The 19,626-nt window shown below is 45.3% G+C and overlaps 2 protein-coding genes across 4 annotated transcripts in view; one reads left to right on the top strand and one right to left on the bottom strand.

Moving 5' to 3' along the window:
* Positions 1-12,573, top strand: part of RAB3GAP2 (RAB3 GTPase activating non-catalytic protein subunit 2) — a 97,776-nt gene extending 85,203 nt beyond the window's left edge. For all 3 annotated transcript variants that reach the window (XM_026517306.4, XM_044390665.3, XM_026517307.4), the window contains 8 exons: positions 261-331; positions 2,772-2,807; positions 4,167-4,241; positions 4,560-4,778; positions 7,356-7,445; positions 7,688-7,909; positions 8,972-9,130; positions 9,342-12,573. In XM_026517306.4, coding sequence (XP_026373091.3) covers positions 261-331; positions 2,772-2,807; positions 4,167-4,241; positions 4,560-4,778; positions 7,356-7,445; positions 7,688-7,909; positions 8,972-9,130; positions 9,342-9,497 — 1,028 coding nt within the window. In that variant the 3' untranslated portion in view covers positions 9,498-12,573. The remainder of the gene's footprint in view (positions 1-260; positions 332-2,771; positions 2,808-4,166; positions 4,242-4,559; positions 4,779-7,355; positions 7,446-7,687; positions 7,910-8,971; positions 9,131-9,341) is intronic.
* The window catches only part of IARS2 (isoleucyl-tRNA synthetase 2, mitochondrial), a 56,744-nt gene continuing 49,481 nt past the window's right edge, over positions 12,364-19,626 (bottom strand). Inside the window, exons 18-23 of the mRNA XM_026517308.4 lie at positions 19,482-19,613; positions 18,547-18,653; positions 17,635-17,780; positions 16,760-16,950; positions 14,327-14,471; positions 12,364-12,960 (exon numbers count right to left, since the gene is read on the bottom strand). Of these exons, the coding sequence (XP_026373093.2) occupies positions 12,818-12,960; positions 14,327-14,471; positions 16,760-16,950; positions 17,635-17,780; positions 18,547-18,653; positions 19,482-19,613 (864 nt within the window). The 3' untranslated portion in view covers positions 12,364-12,817. The remainder of the gene's footprint in view (positions 12,961-14,326; positions 14,472-16,759; positions 16,951-17,634; positions 17,781-18,546; positions 18,654-19,481; positions 19,614-19,626) is intronic.

The following is a 19,626-nucleotide window of genomic DNA, read 5'->3' as shown; positions in this document are numbered from 1 at the left end:
TTGTATTTCTCTCATAACTAATGATATGGGACTTTTTTTATGCTTATTGGCCATTTGGATATCCTCTTATGCAGCTCAGTTCCGATTATCATTGAAGATGAAAGGTTTTCATTAATTTTACAAATGTTACATAAGATGTAAGGCACGATATCTAATAGCCCATACAGCTTTATAAAGCTTTAGGAAGACAGTCATTTGTTAAGTATGCTAAAAGAAAAAACAGGTAAGCCTTCTACTTACTCCTTTTCCCTGAATGCTAGGCATTGCTCTGATGATGTGGAATACATTCTTGGTGAAAAGGTTTTCTGCTGCTACGTACTTGATGGATAAGGTAAGGTAATTTAAATTTCATATACTTGTTTATGTTGTTGCCTTGATTGATGGATACTAGATTATTCACAGTGGGGCTTGTTAGACTATTTTTTATTTGGTATTACATTGTACTGTTGCTCCGTTAAATGTAATGCCCAGGGCTGGCATTTTGATGACCTGGAGAAGAACCTCCCAGATCCTCGAGAGTACTTTCCTTTAAAAGCCTCTTAAGCAAAGAGAGTGGGACTTGTGCTTGATTGAGAGAAGGATTTGCACATTTTTGGTTAAAGTGTACGAATGTACATTAACTCCTCAATCTTTGGATGTAGAACCAAGATGTTTTCTTTGAATGGGGTCCACCGCCGTCCTACTTTGGTTTTCCTACAGAAAACTCACCCTTAATGCCTTGCATGTGATTTCTAGAGCCCATTTCTTTATAAAGTGGTGATGCAGTCTGAGTGCAAAATCGTTAGCTTTTAAAATTTATGCCCTCGTCTCTGTAGTTGCTTCATCTGCCGCTACTCCAGTAAAGCTAGGAGTCAGCTACTCCGTGCAGCCTTTTAAAGCATTCAACCTAGTGTTCGTATAACAACTCCCTTTTTTTTTCTCACTCACGTCTTATCAGTTACTTAATTAAGTGACATAATTACATTATTACATATTACAACCAGCGTCAGTAGCTTTAGGCACAGACATCATACGTGGGCACGGAATTCAGCTGGCGGGAGCAGAAGCTGCGAGCCCGCGGGGACTAGCCGTCTGCCCCCCAGCTGGGTGCTCGGGGTCCTGGGCATGTGCCCCCAGGCCTGGCGAGAATGTAGGTTCATCTGGCATCAGCTAAGTGGGTGTCCGGGGAGTTACCACTATGGCAACATGTTCTTTCAAATGTACACTGGCAGACATTCCCAAACCACGAGCACTACACTGAGACCCACTTTGGGCCACAGGTCCACTGAAAATGCTTACTTTGCTGTCACTGGTAACATGTTTTTCTAGTTAAATGTGATTTCCCCCCAGTGCTCCTCTTCCTTGCCCGCTTCAGTGGTTCTCCTCTTTCCAACTCACTCCTTTTGGCCTTGCTGATGGCTTCTGTTCTCCTTCACCTCTGACTGCTGTCTTCGGGAGAACAGTCGTGCGAAGCCTTTTACGTGTGTGTTACTGTTGAGTTTCATAGCGTTCTCACACCGACGGCCCCGCTTGAGCCTCACAACTTGGATTTGAATGTAAACAGTCCTGAACTAGGAGGCAGAGAGTTTTGAGGATTCCTTCGATAAATATTTATTATAAGAATCTCTTATGTGCCAAGGACTGTGCTGGGTGCTCTGGTTGCAGAGCCAAAAGTCCCAGCCCCTGCCCTCCAAGGACTCACAGGCTAAAAGGTAAATAGGGTGCTTTGGGGGCTGAGAAGCGGACGTAAATACCGAGACAGAGGGACGGCTTCTGAGCTGACCTGTGGAGGATGAGTGAGTACATAGGAAGCAGTGGGTGAGAAGGAAACGTATTCCAGCAGAATCCGTGTTTGGCTCAGGGCTGCGAGGAGCTTCGTGCGCTGGAAGCACAGGCCGGAGGAAGGAGTGGGAAGCAGAGCTTGAAGTATTTCCTGTGCGGGCTGTGGATTCGGGGTTTCCTAACACTCTGCGTAAACTGCGCGTAGCGTGAGGGCTCAATATGTGGGAGCTGCTGTTTTTTCTTGAAGTCACTCGGGCAGTTTTAGGCAGAGGAATGATATGTTCAGATTTGCATTTTAAAGATGATTCTGGCAACCATGAAACATGGCTGGGATTGGGATGGGCCGAGCACAGTTGTTTGAGGGCCATTGCAGTGATCTCAGTGAGAGGTGACGAGGCGAAGAGTCTTTGGTGCTGGAGTCTCGTCTCCCTTGACCGATCTCCTGCCTCCTGGGAATTCACATCAAGTCCTGTTCCCGAAGAGCAGAACTTGCATCTCCCTCTCATTACGCTGTATGAAGTAGAGCTCACCAAGGACTTACTGAATCGAGAAAATCAGCCTGTTTCTGAGCTCGGAATATAACTTCTGTCTGCACTAGATTGTTTTTCCTTCTTTCTGACCACTTAACATTATCGTGTATCTTTATCAACAAGCAAATTCTTAGCTGCTCTTTATTCATAATCTTGAGTTTGGTTCTGGGTTTTAAGGCAACAGTTATTTGTACAAAGTAAGGACCAGATTTTTAGAGGTTTCTTTTTTTTTTTTTTAATTCAAAAATATCTATTTTTGAAAAGGATTGTGAGCCCAGGGATATATTTTTCTTAATCTGTTTTTAAGTTCCACCACAAAGTTCATTGTGTTGTGTTATAAATGAGTAGAACCAACATTTATTTATAGCTGAGTTTCTATTTTTTTCATTTGCTTACTTTTACTCCCCATACCATAGTACCATAGTAATGCCTTTTTATTTAAATTGTTAAATAAATAAATTTTGTGTCCTATTTTCTTAGGTTGGAAAATCACCAAAGGACAGGCTATGCCGAAGGGTAAGTGGATCTCCCTTCACCAGATGTCGAGCTGTCCGTCCCGCGCCTCACGTTGCCCCTTACTCACGGCAGGGGTGGACTTTGCCTTTTACTGTTTTGATGACGGATCAGGAGATGAGAAGCATGGAAAGACAATACCATGTTAAGGAAACTGGTCGTGAACTATGGCCACTTTTAATTTACTTTTCCAGGTTGTCAGAGACCTTCCAACTAGAAATTTATTAACAGCAACACCCAGTGTCCCATGGAAGCAGATTCATGAGGGAATTGAGCTACTTTATATAATAACCATTGTACAAATGGTCTGTTCAATAAGATCCCAGCCCACAGACACTGGGCTTCTGTTTGAGGTGCTAACTTTTGCTCAGAACTTTGAAATACTCTTATTACAGACACCTGAGGAAATCCGGGGACACGTGAATCCAGCCATGCTAGGCCCATAGTCCTGACAACCCACCGTGGGAGATTTCTGCTGCTGTGCTCCTGAGAGTGGCTGGGACTGCGGTTGTATGTGTGTGTACACACACACGCACGCACACGCCCACACACACACACCCCTGTGAATGACGCAAGGATGAATTACTTAGGATGTGAGGGATTTATCAGTTGTTGGTTTAAAGAAGATGGTGAATGCAGGGGCACCTTGGAGCCAACAGGAATGACCCGTCACCCCCAGCACGAGTGTGGTATTTGGTTCACGGACTTGGGGATTCTGGTTTTGTTCAGAAGGTTCAGTTCCGTCCCTGAAGGACGCTCTGCAGCCAGACCAGGCTGTTTTCTGACGACTTCTCAGGGTGGGCTGCCATGTGACGTCTTAGCACGCACGGTGACACTCGTGCCTTAGCGAGCTTGTCCGCGAGCCGCAGTGCCATGATCCGTGGCAACTGATGGCGCCCCGTCTTTACACCAGCTTTTGTGAAGTCCGTAGCGGTACCATCTTTCCTAAAGCCTCATTTTAAAATCCGTTGAATCTCAGGAAAGGAACTAAAATGTACCAGTGCCTTGACTTTCAAAGCCTTGCCCGTCTCTTCGGCATGGAGCCCGTCGCAGAGCTGTGCTGTGTTCTGTTCTCGATTTTTCTTTTCTTTTTTTTTTTTTTTTTTAAAGATTTTATTTATTTATGTGATGGAGAGACAGCCAGCGAGAGAGGGAACACAGCAGGGGAGTGGGAGAGGAAGAAGCAGGCTCCTAGCCGAGGAGCCCGATGTGGGACTCGATCCCGGAACGCCGGGATCACGCCCTGAGCCGAAGGCAGACGCTTAATGACTGCACCACCCAGGCGCCCCTGTTCTTGATTTTTCTGATGGTAACCGTAGCAGGTTTGCTGCAGGCGCTAATCGTGTTCCATTTTACAAACAGGATGTGGGGATGAGCGACACAGCCATGACCTCTTTCCTCGGCTCCTGCCTGGATCTTCTTCAGACTTTGATGGAGGTAAAAGAGGTGTCTTTTCATTCTGAACTCTAAGATACTTAGATGTTTTTAAAACATTCTTAAATGTTTTTTAAAATCATTGGACTTAAGAAAGGACTCTAGAAAGAGGTTTTTCTCATTTATTCATTTCTAAGTTGTGACTTAAGCCCCCCAAATAGTGGTTTCTTACAAAGAATTAGATCTGATTTTTTTGTTGTACCTTGGGGGCCTGGGGAGACGAGGGATTTGCACTTTCCTCTTTGTAAGCACGTTAAGATGTTTACTTGCAAGCTCTTATTTCTCCAATTCTGGACGCGGTTCTCCGGTCTCCACACGCAGGCCGACGTAAGCCGGGATGAAATGCAGGCGCCTGTCCTGGATACGGAGGACGCGTGGCTCACGGTCGAAGGACCGATCTCCATAGTGGAGCTGGCCCTGGAGCAGAAGCACGTCCACTACCCGCTGGTGGAGCACCACTCCGTCCTCTGCTCCGTCCTCTATGCGGTCATGAGGTTTGCTCTGAAGACCGTGAAGCCGCTCTCACTCTTCGATAGTAAGGTGAGGACCTCGGAGGCCTCCAGAGCCGTCTCGGAACCGAGCGTTTGGCAGGCGCGGGCAGGACAAGCAGGACCGTCTTCTTTCATCGAAGTTGCTCAGTACTTCTGGGACGTGTGGGTTACTCGCTGTGGGCTGTCTGCTCGCTGTTCTCTGCCAGGTTGCCTGTAAATCTGGCTTCCCTTCACTCTTGCGGTTCCAGAGTCGTGCCCTGTCAGCTCTCTGCCGTTCCCGTTCTGCATATTCTCGGATAGACCCTTTTCTCCCTCTTGGGTATCTCCAGGCCTGACCTGTCAATCTGAATTGGAAGCATGTATTTCTGTTTTTTTCTTTTTTTTTTTTTTTTTGAGATTTATTTGTTTGAGAGAGAGAGAGCGTGCGCACATGAGCACGAGCAGAAAGGGCAGACGGAGAGGGAGAATGAATCCTCAAGCCGACTCTGTGCTGAGCACACAGCCTGACACGCGGCTCGATCTCACGACCCTGAGATCGTGACCTGAGCCGAAATCAAGAGTCAGACACTTAATAGACTGCACCCCCCAGATGCCCCTGAAGCGTGTATTTCTGTCAACTCTTCGGATGTGCTGTGTGACTTCAGACACCTGCTATCTAACACACCTCCACCCCTCAGGCCCCCTGCCCTTGACCTACACCGCGGCTCCTCCTAAACCCCCGAGGGGCCGGCGCTCGCTCGTGTGCTGGGCGGACAGGGGCCTTGAAGCTTTCCAGCTCGCTTCTCCCCAAGCCCCACACGGACTCTGAGCCCTTCTTGTCAGTCCTTCCTTAACTCGCATCTGTCCATTCCTAGCCATCACTAGGCCCCTAGTTTATTTGTTTAAAGAAAAGCCGAAATGAAGTGCCTTGCTCAGTCCTCCCCTCAGAAAGGGCATCTGTGAAGCGGAGCACATCGGAATGGGGCAGGCGCGGCGGTGCTGTCGGTCTCCACCCGCATCGAGCTGCGGGCCCGAGAGCGCCTGCCCCACGCGCACGGGCAGCGCGGCTGTCTAGGGAGTCGGGACCCTAGCTCTGCCCGGTGGTCTTCCTGTGTTCCCGAGAGCCTCCGCCTTCGCATTCCCACGTGCTGATTCCAGGGCCTTCCTTCTGGTTGCTGTGGGGGGAGTGACCTGCCGCACGGGAAGGGCTTAGCAGTGTGCAACGCAGTGAGTCCTGAGTGGTGTTACGGAGGTGCGCACACGTCCCCACCCCAAAGGCCCTCGTGTAGGGCAGACCCTTGTAATAACGAAGACTGCAGGTGGAAACTATAGTGACAGACCGGGTGGGTGAGGATGTGGAAAACCTTTTTTTTTTTTTTTTTTAAGATTTTATTTATTTATTTGAGGTAGAGAGGGGAAGAGAGAGCCAGGGAGGGGGGCAGAGGGAAAAACAGACTCCCCACCGAGTAGGGAGCCCGACTCGGGGCTCGATCCTGGGACCCTGGGATTATGATGTGAGCCGAAGGCAAACGCTCAACTGACTGAGCCACCCAGGCGCCCCCTTGTGGAAAAACTTTCGGCCAGTGATGTCCAGATTGCAGTGCGTTGCCCTGGGAGGTCTGTTTCTCATCACTAAAGGATGAGGAGCTTTATCCTAACTTCCGGTCACACTAGATGACCTACAGTCCTAGACAGTTCCGTCTAGAGAGTCCATTAGAAGGTACCTGGGGTGACTGACTGTGGGGGGAGACACAGCAGCCAGGGACAGTGGGGTCGTTCGTAAACCCGGATGACCTAGTGGGAAGCGGTAGGCCTGGGACGAGAGCCTGGGCCTTTCCAACTTCCCCAGGCCAGTGCTCTTTGCTCTGTATCACATTTCCTTCCAAGGAACTTCTGAAACCCAACTTTCTGATGTTCTGCTTTGGCTCTTCAGATACCTGCTCTCTTAAACAGGGTGTCTTCCAACAGCTGAACAAGCGTGTGTGAAAGGGTGCAGGGTGCACGCTATGTCTTAGTTATCCATTACTGTGTAACAATCATCTCGGCTTTTAGTGGCTGAAAACATTTTGTGGGTCGGGAATGGCCCCCCTCTTTAGGTGCCTCTGGCTCAGAGTCTCTCCTGAGTCTGCAGTTAGGGTTTCAGCCGGGGCTGCAGTTCCATCTCAAGCCCCCACGGGGGGAGGCATGGGGATCCACCTGCAAGCTCACATGACTGGGGGCAAGACTGTTCTCACCGCACGCACCTCTCCAAAACAGGCAGGGCCCACCAGGGCGGCCGGCTTCCCTCGGGCGAGGCACGGTGAATAGAGCACCCGGGGCAGGGCTGCAGTCCTTCCGTGATCTACTCCGGAAGGCGGCCCGCCAGCGTCCGCCTCGTTTGCCGGCAGCGAGCGCAGCCGTGTCCGGGGAAGGGGACAACTCGGCATGTGGTCCAGGAGGAACAGGGGTCGTGCCTCCAAGGCTGCCTACCACATACTAGGTGATCGCTGTAAAAATTAAATGAATAAAATTCTACAATGTTACTGTTCAAGGAGAAGAATCAACCAGGAGTTATTGATTAGAGGACTTAATTTTTTAAATCTTCTTTTGTCCTGTCCTTAATAACAATCCACACTCATCGTTTTCTTGGTCTTTTCTTTCTCTTTAGGGAAAAAATGCATTCTTCAAAGACCTAACTTCAATTCAGTTATTACCCAGTGGGGAAATGGATCCAAATTTTATTTCTGTACGACAACAGGTGAGTTACAGTTATTGCATTTTATTTTTGTCTCTCAGAAGAAAGTAGTAAATAAAAAATTTGGCTGGCCTTGAAGGATGGCCACTTCCAAAGTATTCTTGAAAGATAATTTTTAATTATACGTTTTTGATGAGTAATTTCAATGGAAAAGCCACCCTCATTGACAGGAAAGCTGATTATTGTGATTTAGACATTTTTTAATGACGCACACTGACGGTGCTGTGTCCTTCTCCGTTGGCAAGTTCTTACTGAAAGTCGTTAGTGCGGCCGTCCAGGCCCAGCATTCAGTCGTGAAGGACAAAGAGTCCTCAGAAGAAGCACCGTCCGCTCCTTTCGGGAAAGACCAAGATTGGCCCGTTCTAGCCGTGGATCTGGCTCATCACCTTCAAGTTAGCGAAGATGTTATTCGGAGGCATTACGTGGGGGAGCTCTACAACTACGGTGTGGACCACTTAGGAGAAGAGGTAATGGCGCCTGTGCATGTGAGGTGGGGGCTCAAGTCACAGACAGTATAGCTGGAGTAAAGACTCTTAAGGTAAGTCTCCAGTAAAGCTTTTTGCTCTTCCTTTTGTTAGGACTTCTAGGCACAAAAACAACAGAATGTTAAAATATAAAACTGTCATCAAATTCCTGTTCCTGGTCTGTGTTTAATAAACTCCTCGTGTGCCAGCCTGTTCTGTGCAAAGGGGCAGAGCAGTACCCCAAACAGACAGGATTCCTTCCTCATGCAGTTGATGGTCTGCTGAGAGGAGCAGAAAGGCATGCTGATTTTTTTGTTTTTGGAGAGCATGCAAGCAGGGGGAGCTGGGTGGGGGGTAGAGGGAGCAGGAGAGAGAGAAACTTCAGCAGGCCCCATGCCCAGCAGAGAGCCCGATGTGGGTCTCGATCTTACGACCCTGAGATGATGACTGAGCCAGAATCAAGAGTCAGACGCCCAAATGACCGCGTCGCAGGCGTGCTCAATTTCGTGCTGCGTGGCAGACACTGTGAAGAACAGGATCATGTGAATAGACAGGAGCGACCACCGTACGGTGGTCAGGGGAGCAGCTGACTTGAGCGCCCAGGGATCAGCCGCAGCCAGTCACACAGCGAGCGGGCGGAACTGAGCTTGAGGGCCGGTACGGTGGGCCGTCCGTAGCAGGCAAGGACACCCAAGTCAGAGACGAGGTGGGGACGTGGGCGGGAGGCACACCCCGGGTCTCGTAGCGCACGGTTACTCACGGCGTACTCAGAAGCCATTAGAAGGTTTTAAGCAGTCATGATGTGATTTAATTCCCTTTGCCAGAAACTTGAAAAATGCCTCTTAGAGTCATACTGAATCGAGATATTAGGGAATGAGAAAAATTAGGGGATGAGCAGAAATGTGAATTTTGAATGCTAAATTATTTGGACTTTTTGGTTTTGGTTGTATACATGGCCACGGCTCAGAAATGACCTAGAACCTCTTCACTGGCAAAGCCTTTCCTAAACTAAGCACGTCTGTTAGCTCTTACTGTATACACGCTTGTCCCTGCTCATCTCCTCAGGCCATTCTCCAAGTTCATGACAGGGAGGTCCTGGCCTCGCAGCTGCTGGTGTTAACAGGGCAGAGACTGGCTCACGCGCTCCTCCACACCCAGACGAGGGAAGGAATGGAGCTGCTGGCCAGACTTCCGCCCACACTCTGTACGTGGCTGAAAGCCATGGTAAGTACAAGACAGTGAGATCGATCAGGTCCCTGGGGGCTTCCTTAAATGCATATTTAATAACAGTTAAGGAGAAAATGTAAATTATGAGTTTAAGTTCGTTTCGAAGAATTCTTACCGGGAAATAACTATCCTGACAACTCTTTTAAAAAAGTGAATAACGATTACTGTTGTGTATAACTGATAGGTTATTTTTGTGTCCCATTTGCAGAACCCCCAAGATCTTCAAAACACAGAAGTGCCAATTGCAACAACAGCTAAACTAGTAAATAAAGTCATCGAGCTTTTACCAGAAAACCACGGGCAGTATAGTTTAGCCTTACACCTCATTGAAGCTGTGGAAGCCATATCTACTCCTTCTTTATGACATTTACCTACTGAAAACGGTCTCAAATTGTGTGACTATAACATGAATTAGTGCATGGTAATTTTACATAGTAAGATCCGGAATTTTATGGAGGGAGTATGTCTTTTTTCTTTTGTAAAATAAATAAAAACACATACTACTTTTTAAAAGTGCAGTCCTGGCTAAATTCCACTCCTTTGGTTAATATTGAAGATAAAATATAAACAAATATTAATTATACCATTACTAACACAGATGTTTTACTGTTTATTTCTAATTTAAGCACTTAACTAGCTTTATGGGTAAACTTTGCTATTTCAAATGGGTTATAATTTACAGATTATGTTCTTACTATCAGATTCTATATTTCGTACTCGAAATGTTGTAATTAAATTTAAATGTGTTCATGTATAGTCCCCGTCAGTAAAATTAGCCATCCCACTCGCTTCTGTTGGCATGCTTAAATCCCACGTCCCAGGCAGCCGCCTGGAGTGCTGCATGCGGACAGGCTCTTTCCCAGAGGTTACGCTGCCGCCACCGGAGGAAGATGACCTTGCTTTGGAGGAGAAATGGGTTCAAGATCATCATATGCACCAGAAGGGACACTAAACCCTTAACCTGTGGTACTTGCCAAAGTCGAGAATCTGAGATGCATGCAACACAGCAAAATTAATTACAGTGTAAGTTAAGATGGACTTTTCACCAAGATTCGAAGTTGTATCCACATCAGGTAATTGTAAAAATGTATTATCTTGTAAAATTCATGTTTTAAAGAAAGGGCAAAGATGCTAAAAATGTAAGTCCAATTTATTTTTCCTACCCGTGTTTAGAAATGTCTGCTTCTGGGATACGGTAACGTCATCTGTTCCTGGGAACAGTACAGAGAAGGCCTAGTGATATTGCTTTGCAAACCTACCTCACAGCTGGGTTGAGAGAACCAAGTAGAACTAATTTTGTACCCTAGAGTGCCTAGAGCAGTCCAAGTGCTGAATAATTATTTGTTGATTAAAACCAGATTAACCAAAACTCTGTAAAAAGTGCTTTGAGCTCTACAAATACCCAGTGTTTATTAGGGTAGATCTTGGGAATGTAGCCATACGGTGCAATTACTGCTCTCCGTCGTGGATCACAAGTGATTCATAGTAACTCACTGTGGTGCAGAAGTTGGTTGCTTCACTTATAAGAAGCCAACTTTAGCAACTGTACAAAGTTGAGGAGTATGCCCTTCAAGGACGTAAAGAAAAAAGTCTCATGTTTGAGGCTATCCCAATGTAAATTCTTTTTAACTAAAAAGATCACACCCAAGTAAGAACTTAACTGTCTAAAACTTAATAATTACTGTTTAATTTAAAAATCTTGGAAGATAAAGTCTTAAGATGTCCTGGATATTTGGGTGAGGGCCACGCTGGGTACAGCAGCAGCACTGAAAAGGACCTTACGCTAGCCCAGCCTCTCTGCCTCTGCTTGGGTCTCCGCTGGCCTGTCCACACACAGTCCTGTGATTCCTTGTAAACCTATCTAGCTTAATCTACTCACGTGTTATATGCATTCTAAAAGATTCGTTCTTCCTGTGATTTTTCTAAATACTCTGAAAGTAGTTACGAATTTTGGAGGCTGGTCAAAGAAACTTTAAATCCCTGCTTTGATTCTAGTATCACTTTTGGGGAAAGGGGGGTGCCTGATAAACACGTTAGGTAATAAAGCTGGTTAAACTTATTCTGGTAGGACACATAAATCTGGGACTTGTTGAGAATATTAGTAAGCTGAAATATGGCTCATGGGACCGTAACGGATCATTGAATTACAAATCTGTAGTTAATTTATAATCCTAAAGTTCACCATTCAGAGAATTTTAAAATTGAATTCTGAGTTACATGGTTAAGAAAAGCAGTTAAATATTTTAGCTATTTCATCAAGGGCTTTTAAAATAAATCTAAGAAAAGAAAATGAATACCTATGTAGACATTCTGTAACAAAGAGCCACAAATAAAGGAATTAGATTTTATGTAGGATGGGTGATTTCTGAAACAGGCGTGTTGCACTTTCTGATGGCAAGCCAGTAACAGTAGTGTTTTCCTAGCGAGAACTCCCGCCCACCCCCCTTACACCTTTCACATTAAACAGGTGTCTGTACCTTGTTCAATTCCACTGTATAATGCTGAAGGAAAACAGAAGTGTCAGATAATCCTAACTTCTACATTACAGGTTGTGTTTAGATGTAGAACTAGCAGAACCAGATAAACGCAGGTGAAAAGGACATAGCACGACCTTCTAAATGCTTCATACTTTTGCAAAAACAAAAGAAATGGAGAGAGTTTCACGTTTGTTATAAAAATTCATCTAAGGTCAAAGTAAGCACTGTTACATTTAAATTGCTTTTTTTTTAAATGGTTAACTACAACTTAAAATCAAAGAAAACATTTAATATTAACCTTACATGGAATATAATGTTCACTGTGGTTCATTCATTGATAAAAGACAAATCTTTTTAAAGTACCCATAGCAACAGTGAAAGCCCTCCCTCACCCTAATAGGAATGAATTTGTTGGGCTTCTAAAAGTTAGATTTCTGCTGAATAGAATTAGCCATCCCTAGAAAGATTTTAATCCATACCGAATTGTTTATCTATTATAATGTACTGTAAGTAGTGACATTCTGTACATACTTCTATTTTGTGTCCATTGTTGTGAACTGATGTATATTAGTGAAATAAATTTTTAGCTTTCATGTTTCAACATTCATAAATGTATCAGTATTAAGGTTTTCTTTTCCCTCTTGTATGAGGATAACAAGTTTGGTGACGTTTTCTTTCTGATGCAAACAAAACACCTAGCTGTCGTGAAAAGGAGGACGTTCACGAGGAAGCCGGAATGAAATCACTCGGCCATTCTCCTTCCAAGACTGTATTTTTTACTTGATTTTTACAACTTCACCAGTATCAGTCCACTTCCAGATGCCTTTATTTTTAGATGTTATAGAACTTAAATACAGAGTCAAGAAGCTTTATAAAATATAAAACATTTTCTGGTCAGCCACATGTAAAGTCAGCCATATCCAGTGTTTCTGTCTGAATAAATCCATTATGGGTATATCGAGATCCATCTGCATATTTGTATTTTTCTGCATGTATGTATGTATATATATATATACACATTATTTTTTATCTGCTACAGGAAAAACTTGTAATTCCGAATCTGACCCTCACCCTCCAGCATTTACTCTTCCACTCATTACCTAAATCTAGGCTGGCTTCTTCCCAGTGTGGTAAGCAGGGCCTCTGACCTCGGGCGCCCTCTCAGGGGCGTTCTTGCGCCGAGAGCCGTCGACGGCACAGCGAGCTCTTACTTCCCACCGACAACTTCCGCGCATCGGGGGCAGAGTGTATCTGGAGACTCAGCCGTGTACTTCCAGCAACGAGGGCATTTTTCTTTGGTAGTTGGCATGACAATTACTTTATAGGAAGACTCTTCACGAATATCACCACCTGTGAGAGAGACGGGAAGACGGACAGGCTGTTCAGCTGGTAGCTCTTCCCTGAGTGGTTTTGCCAGCATTTTTCAAAGCTTTCTCCCTCCCCGGGGAAAGCCGGTGAGTACGGCTTCATTTGCCACGTTAGGTAAACAGCCATGAGAGTGGACTCACACCCTGAGCCCTGGGGCCAGCTGAGGAATCGGAGACCCTGAGTGCGAGGGTGACTGGTTTTCCCCGCCTCACGGAGCTCGGAGCAGGCCTTCTAGCCCTTCATCCGGGCGCGGTTCTGATAAAGTACACCGCCTCTCCGGCTGCACGAGAATTTTAAAAAGAGCCAAATTATAGTGACAACTGCAGTGTCCCCACTGAAACCTTCTTGGTTTAGGGGCGCCTGGGGGGCTCAGTCGGTGAAGCATCCCAACTCGATTTCGGCTCACGTCGTGATCTCAGAGTTTGGGATCCAGCCCCACGTCAGGCTCCAAGAGGGATGTGGAGCCTGCTTATGATTCTCAATCTCTCTCTCCTGCGCCTCCCTCCACCTCTCTCTCTCTCACAACCCCTCTCTTAAAAAAAAAAAAAAATTCTTTGTTTAGACAAAAAGGAAACAAATTTCTCTAATACTCTCAGACTTCAGCCTAAATATATACAGTCAAGGAAGTTATTTTCTAGCCATGGTACAAAGAATGTACATTAACATTTTGAAAAGCAAGTGAGAATCTTTACTACGTGGTCAGTGCTTCCAGGCCTCAGACTTAACAGATGCCCATAAGTGGGCCTCCCGCCTCCTGACGGCACCTAACAACCGTGAAGAACACAGGGAGCGTCACTTTCCCACAGTGTCTGTGTGACATTCTCTGTTAAGGTGACTGTGTCTCCAGCCATCGCTGAGAATGAAATAGGTTGACCAAAGTCCCCTACTGAATACCCACCAACTGCCTGCTCATGAGATCTGCTGTGGGAATGAGGTTCCATAGAATTTCCTTGGCCCTTCACGAAGAATGGCTAACTCTTTTAGGGTGTGCAAATAAGAAATTTCAGAGTCCACACAGGGGAGGGACGGGCTAGGCCATACCTGGCTCCTGAGTACTAAAGGACAGGGACACAAAAGCCAACAGGAGTGGGCTAATGTCACCCACAAGGACCATTATTCACAGGAGAGGAAGGAAAGCACTCTCCTGTCCTGAGCCCTGTGTTCCCAAGATCCTCATGTAGGACACTTCTGAGAGCTGGTTTAGAACCTGGCCGGTTTCCAGAAAAAGATGTACTCCAAGAATGTACTTAACCTTGAGAACACACCTGATCCACGGCAAAGCTGGAGACAACCTACGATTATCACTCTGTTCTCCAGGTCTCACCGGGTACTCTCCCCTCTTCCTTACCTTCTAAATTGATCAGGAACGTCCCTTTGCGTTCAATTACATCTGTGGTTACTGATCGTGGTTCCTGAGAGAGTAAAGTTGTCTGGGAAGCCATCATTAGTTCATTCAATTGAGAGGTGCTGGAAGTCTCCTCCGCTTGTAGCATCTGGGAATAAGCAAGCAAAGTTACTGTTGAAATGTTTACTGCAAACTGAGGTTACAAGAATTCACGCTGCAAATTCTTTTGTTCAGAGAGTGACCCTTTAGGACCATTATCTCCTAAGCTAATACTATTAAATGAGAACGAAAGGGTTTTTTTTAATTTTTTAATTTTAGAGCATGTCAGCAAGTATGGGGGGGAGAGCCAGAGGGAGAGGGAAAGAGAATCTCATGCAGATTCCTTGATGAGCAGGGAACCTGATGTGGGGCTCCATCCCATGACCCCGAGATCACAGCCTGGGCCGAAGTCAAGAGTCGGCCGCTTAACTGAGCCACCCAGGCACCCCTAGAATGAAAGGTTTTAACTAAACCTTTCCAGGGAATAGTATGTGCTCTCTATATAATATACTCTGTGCCAGGCACTTCACTGTGCTAGATGCTAAATGTCCATTATTTCTAATCATCATGGTGTTTCTTATCCCATTTTCCAAACGAATCCTGTTCCAAGGGGTTAACTTACTCATGGTTCTCAAGCAGTAAAAGCTGCACTTCTGCCCAGGTCTGTGAGCCTCAAAGCCCAGCCTGCTGCTCGCTGTGTCCTGCCCCCATGAGGAGAGGGGGTAAGATACTATCTAAACAGACCTGCGTTTAGCAGCACAGACCAATGGTGCCAACTGAATGAAGCACGGAACTACTCTCAGTACAATAAAGTTGGATGTTTGATAACAATTTTTACACTTTTCATTGTAATTCTGCTCTTCAAAATGAGTTTATAAGCTAATACAGACATTCCTTAAAAAAAAAAAATTAAGGGGCGTCTGAATGGCTTAGTCAGTTAAGTGGCTGACTCTTGATTTCAGCTTAGGTCACGATCTCAGGGTCATGGGATCGAGCCCTGCGCTGGGCTCCATGCTGAATGTGGAACCTGCTTGAGATTCTCTCTCCCTCTCTGCTTGCACACTCTCTCAAATAAAAATTTTAAAAACTCAAGAAAAAGCAGGAGATTTCAAAGAAATTAATTCATGAAATTAGTACTATTCATAGATCCAGGACTCCATCTGACAGCTACCTAGTGTAATTCCTAATTTTTAGTGTAATTCCTTGTTTTTTAAAATCCCGAAGTATTTTTTCCAATATAAATGATCCAAGCAAGCTGTATTTTTTTTTTTAACTGCTTACTCAAAACTAATGAAGTCAAAGGACACATGAGGTGCAGGGAAAAGGCCTAGTACCGTGTAGCCTTAGCTGGGTCACAGTTCCCATGGTCTTCGGTTTCCTGGCTCATAAAATAGAGCCTCCCAACTTACACATTTTGTTTCTTTAAAGATTATTTATTTAGAGAAAGAGAGCAAGGGGAGGGGCAGAAGGAGAAGGAGAGAGAGAATCTCAGACTCTGTGCTGAGCATGAGCCCAAAGCAGGGCGCTCTCCTGCAACCGACAGTGAGACCTGAGCCGAAATCAAGAGTTGGATGCTTAACCTACTGAGCGACCGGGGTGCCTCCCAACTTACAAATTTTAAAATGTGGCTCTCTTACTGAAATTATCTGCTGTCTGATCAATACTGTCCTACAGCCTGCAAGCCTCAAATCTTAGTTATGTTACTGAACATTTAACCTGACCTTACCAACCAAATGAGATGGTCATTTTTAGAAAACTATGATAGCAGTAAAACTTAAAAAAATATATATTCATTGTCAATTCTCTTCTCAAGCATTAAAAGTAGAGAAAAATCTTGAGTCATTATCTTAAGCCACAAAGCAATGTGGCCAATGAACCATGAATAATCCCAAGAAGAAAATCCTGACGGTCCTTTTGGAAATAAAAATAGGACGAATGCTTTGAGAGGGCGTGATAATTTGCTGGAGCAAAGGAATTTTCTTCAAATCTCCTGAGAAAAAGATGGAAATCTTTTTTTAGATTTGTTTGGAACCTGGTCCAGATGGACAAAATTCTCAAAAAACCAGACCCTTAACACAAACCCCTCAATTTTTGTGTAATGATAACGTCATCGGTCTCTGTCACTTACTAAACAGCCCGGAGGGTTTGCATTTCAAATAGGACTTTGCTGCACCCCCCCTGTCCCGACTTCGTAGGGGCGTAGTAACAGAGGACATGTCTTGTAGAAGAACGGAAAGGAAGCGCAGAGAAGGAGGAAACAGAATCCGTGATGATACCAGGATTACAAGATCTCTAAACTAAAAAAAATCTTACTTATATGGAGATTTTTAAAAGCCAAATTTCAGGTGCAGTGGCAGGTTACTAACATCACTTCCAAAGAGACAAACTGCTACTCACCTCTATTATCTCAAAAAGCAGCCCAGGCTCGATCACAATGATAACCTTGTACTCGGCTGCGTTTTTACCAGGGATGCTCCCAAGAAATGAGTCTCTCATGGCACACGTGCTCTCTATGGCTTCCTCTAATCCAGGCTTCTTCCAGATGGAACTTGTCCTAATCCACCCAGTACGAAAAACACTCTTGGGTTCTTTGAAAAAAAGAAAATTAAAAAATTAAAAATTAGTAAAAGTAAAGTAATTTACATGTATAGAAAGCTCTAACCATTAAATATTTACTCTTCATGGGAAACAAGAATTGGTATTTATGGTTAATATTATGGAGCCATTCTAAATGCCTAAAAAAAATTTATATTCACATTTTGATACTTAAAGGATAAAATATAATACTAAGATCCCAAAGGAAAAAAGGATGCCTAGAAAAAAATAAAATAGAAAAAAATAGCCCAATATTGAGAGTAGTTGTCTTTGGATAGTAAGAAAGATTAGAGTGACTTTTCCTCCTCTTTCTAAATTTCTACAGCTAATTTTCTATAAGCTTCCTACAATCAGAGGGACAAGATATTATAAAAATATTCATTAAAAGGCAGTGCACTTGGTTTCAACAAAACCTGAATCCTATTTCAGACGCTTATAAAGGTATTAAAGAAAAACTGATTCTGCAGGAAGGCGAGCCGCTCACCCACGGCAGGACGCACTCCCGAAACCAGTCCCACTCGGCCGCAAACAAGTGCGGCAGCCGCTGAAGCCCCGAGAACGATGGGCCGCAAAGCGCCCACTGTGGACGAGAAGGTGCCCCTCCCACGAGGTAACAGAATCAGAGGCTGCCAGCCTCATCGAGGGTCCTCCTGGAGAACACATCACGTACTCCTTACCTTTACTGTAAGGGATGTGCTGGAAGACTTCTTCAGCCAGGTGCGGAAGAATGGGAGCCAAAGAGCGAAGCACCACATCCAAAATCTCAGCTAAGGCCGTCTGGCAAGAGCGCCGCTTGGGGCCACCCGCGGGTTCACAGTAGAGCCTGCACGAGAGCCGGACACTCAGCGGGGGACAGCCCCGCGGCACCGAGAGCCTCACAGCAGGAAGCGCCTCGGGCCGGGCTCATTCCTGCCGCCCGATCTGACGGCTTGGGCCACCGTCTGACCGAAGCAGCAGGCATTCTGTCGCCTGTGTGGCTGAGTCCTCTATCCCACTGGCCTCCTCCCTGCTCGCCTCCGAAACCTCTCTCCGCAGCCGTGCCGCCGCCAGAGCTGCGTCTGAGAGCTAACCGTGTGTTCCAGGACAACTGACATGTTAGTTGGTGGCACTGGCCTTTCAATCTTAGCAGTGCGTTCGGAGGACTGGGGGTTCCAGTCCCTGTGTGTAAGGTCCGTGAGGGGCTGACGGGCTGGCGCTGACACCGCACGTTGGCCTCGCTGCCATCAACGAAGACCAAGCAGCGAGCCTTCCTCCACACAGATGTCACTGATCCTACACGACTGTATCATGGTGACAGGTGCTTGTGGATTTGTCTCTCCTCCTCATAGTTTACAAACTCCGGAGCACGGGTACTATCTTCACCTCCCACCGGCACCTACTCCTTGAGCGCTCTCCTGATCACACACTAAGCACACTCCTTACGTTACCTCTTTTCAGAATCACATTACGAGGAACGTATTGTCACTTACTCAAGATCCCAACTTCTTAATAACTGCACGTCACCCACCTTGCTCACCACTGTACACCCAACATTTGCCAAGCAGACGCTCGAGAAATATCTGAATGTGTTAATATTCCGTCATACATACCGGTCTTTGATTATGCTGAAATAGAAGTTAGAGAGCTCTCTGGTGTAAAATGCTCGCAACAGCCGAACAACTTTTCCAAAATCGTACTGTTTATATGAATCTGTAATCTAGGGAACAAAAGCCGAAATAAATTTGGAAGTTGGGGTAAGCCAACAAAAACGCAAGTCCTCATGAGCAAAATATGTACCTTTTCAAAACACGTTTCAAAGGCAGACAAATACAGAACAGGAGATATGCCAGAGTGACTGAGGATCTTTTAAACATTTCTGGGTGTCAAATTCAACTATCGTCAGAAAATACAGAATATTCTACTCCGGAAACTAGAGAAGAACACTCATCACAGGAAGGGATCGGGTTTAAAATGATAAACACCACACCATTTTAAAGCAGCGAAGTGTGCAAGTTACCAATGTTCCCTCACTTATGCCTGCAAAGTAAAATCGGGCAAAAACCTGCAGGTGTGTCTCTGACCTAACGGTACACGGAAGCAACCACATTTCCAATTTTTAAGGAAACACACATTATCTGTTTCATATATAAATGAGAAAATGTCTTACAAAACACACAGGAATAGCCATTTCAGTTATTTCTATACTTTGAGGGTTATAAGCTGCAGATAAAATACAGCTCGACTTTATTCCTTCCTGCTGGAGAAACACAAATAGCTGGTCTTGAGAGAAAAATGTGGTCTTAGGGGAAGCCCGGGCCTACGTTTCCACCAGGTCCTGCTAGTCTTTTGAAAAACCAGGAAAGAAATCCTAAGATTCCATCCCTAAAGTCAGCCTCAGAATGTGTGGAATTTATCAAGTATAACTCTTCTCAGTGCTGTGGTTACTGTTTCTAGTAATGTCTGTTCCACCAGCACGCAACTCCAATTTCAACACTCAGCAGTCCTGACATTTCTACTTTCCACGAGCTTATTAATTCGTACTTACCTTGTTTGCTAAGTCCTGCAGTAAGTGCAGCATGTATTGGTCTATGACATACATGTCGTTAACAGGAACGGAATCCGTTTCTGGGTTGAAACCAGCGACATTTCCCAGAAGGAATCGGAGTGTATTCCTGAGCTATCGATGTTGG

Source organism: Ursus arctos, unplaced genomic scaffold (assembly GCF_023065955.2).
Source record: "Ursus arctos isolate Adak ecotype North America unplaced genomic scaffold, UrsArc2.0 scaffold_2, whole genome shotgun sequence".
Taxonomy (NCBI): Eukaryota; Metazoa; Chordata; class Mammalia; order Carnivora; family Ursidae; genus Ursus; species Ursus arctos.
The sequence above is the reverse complement of the archived record's forward strand: the minus strand, read 5'-3'. Positions and strand labels throughout refer to the sequence as shown.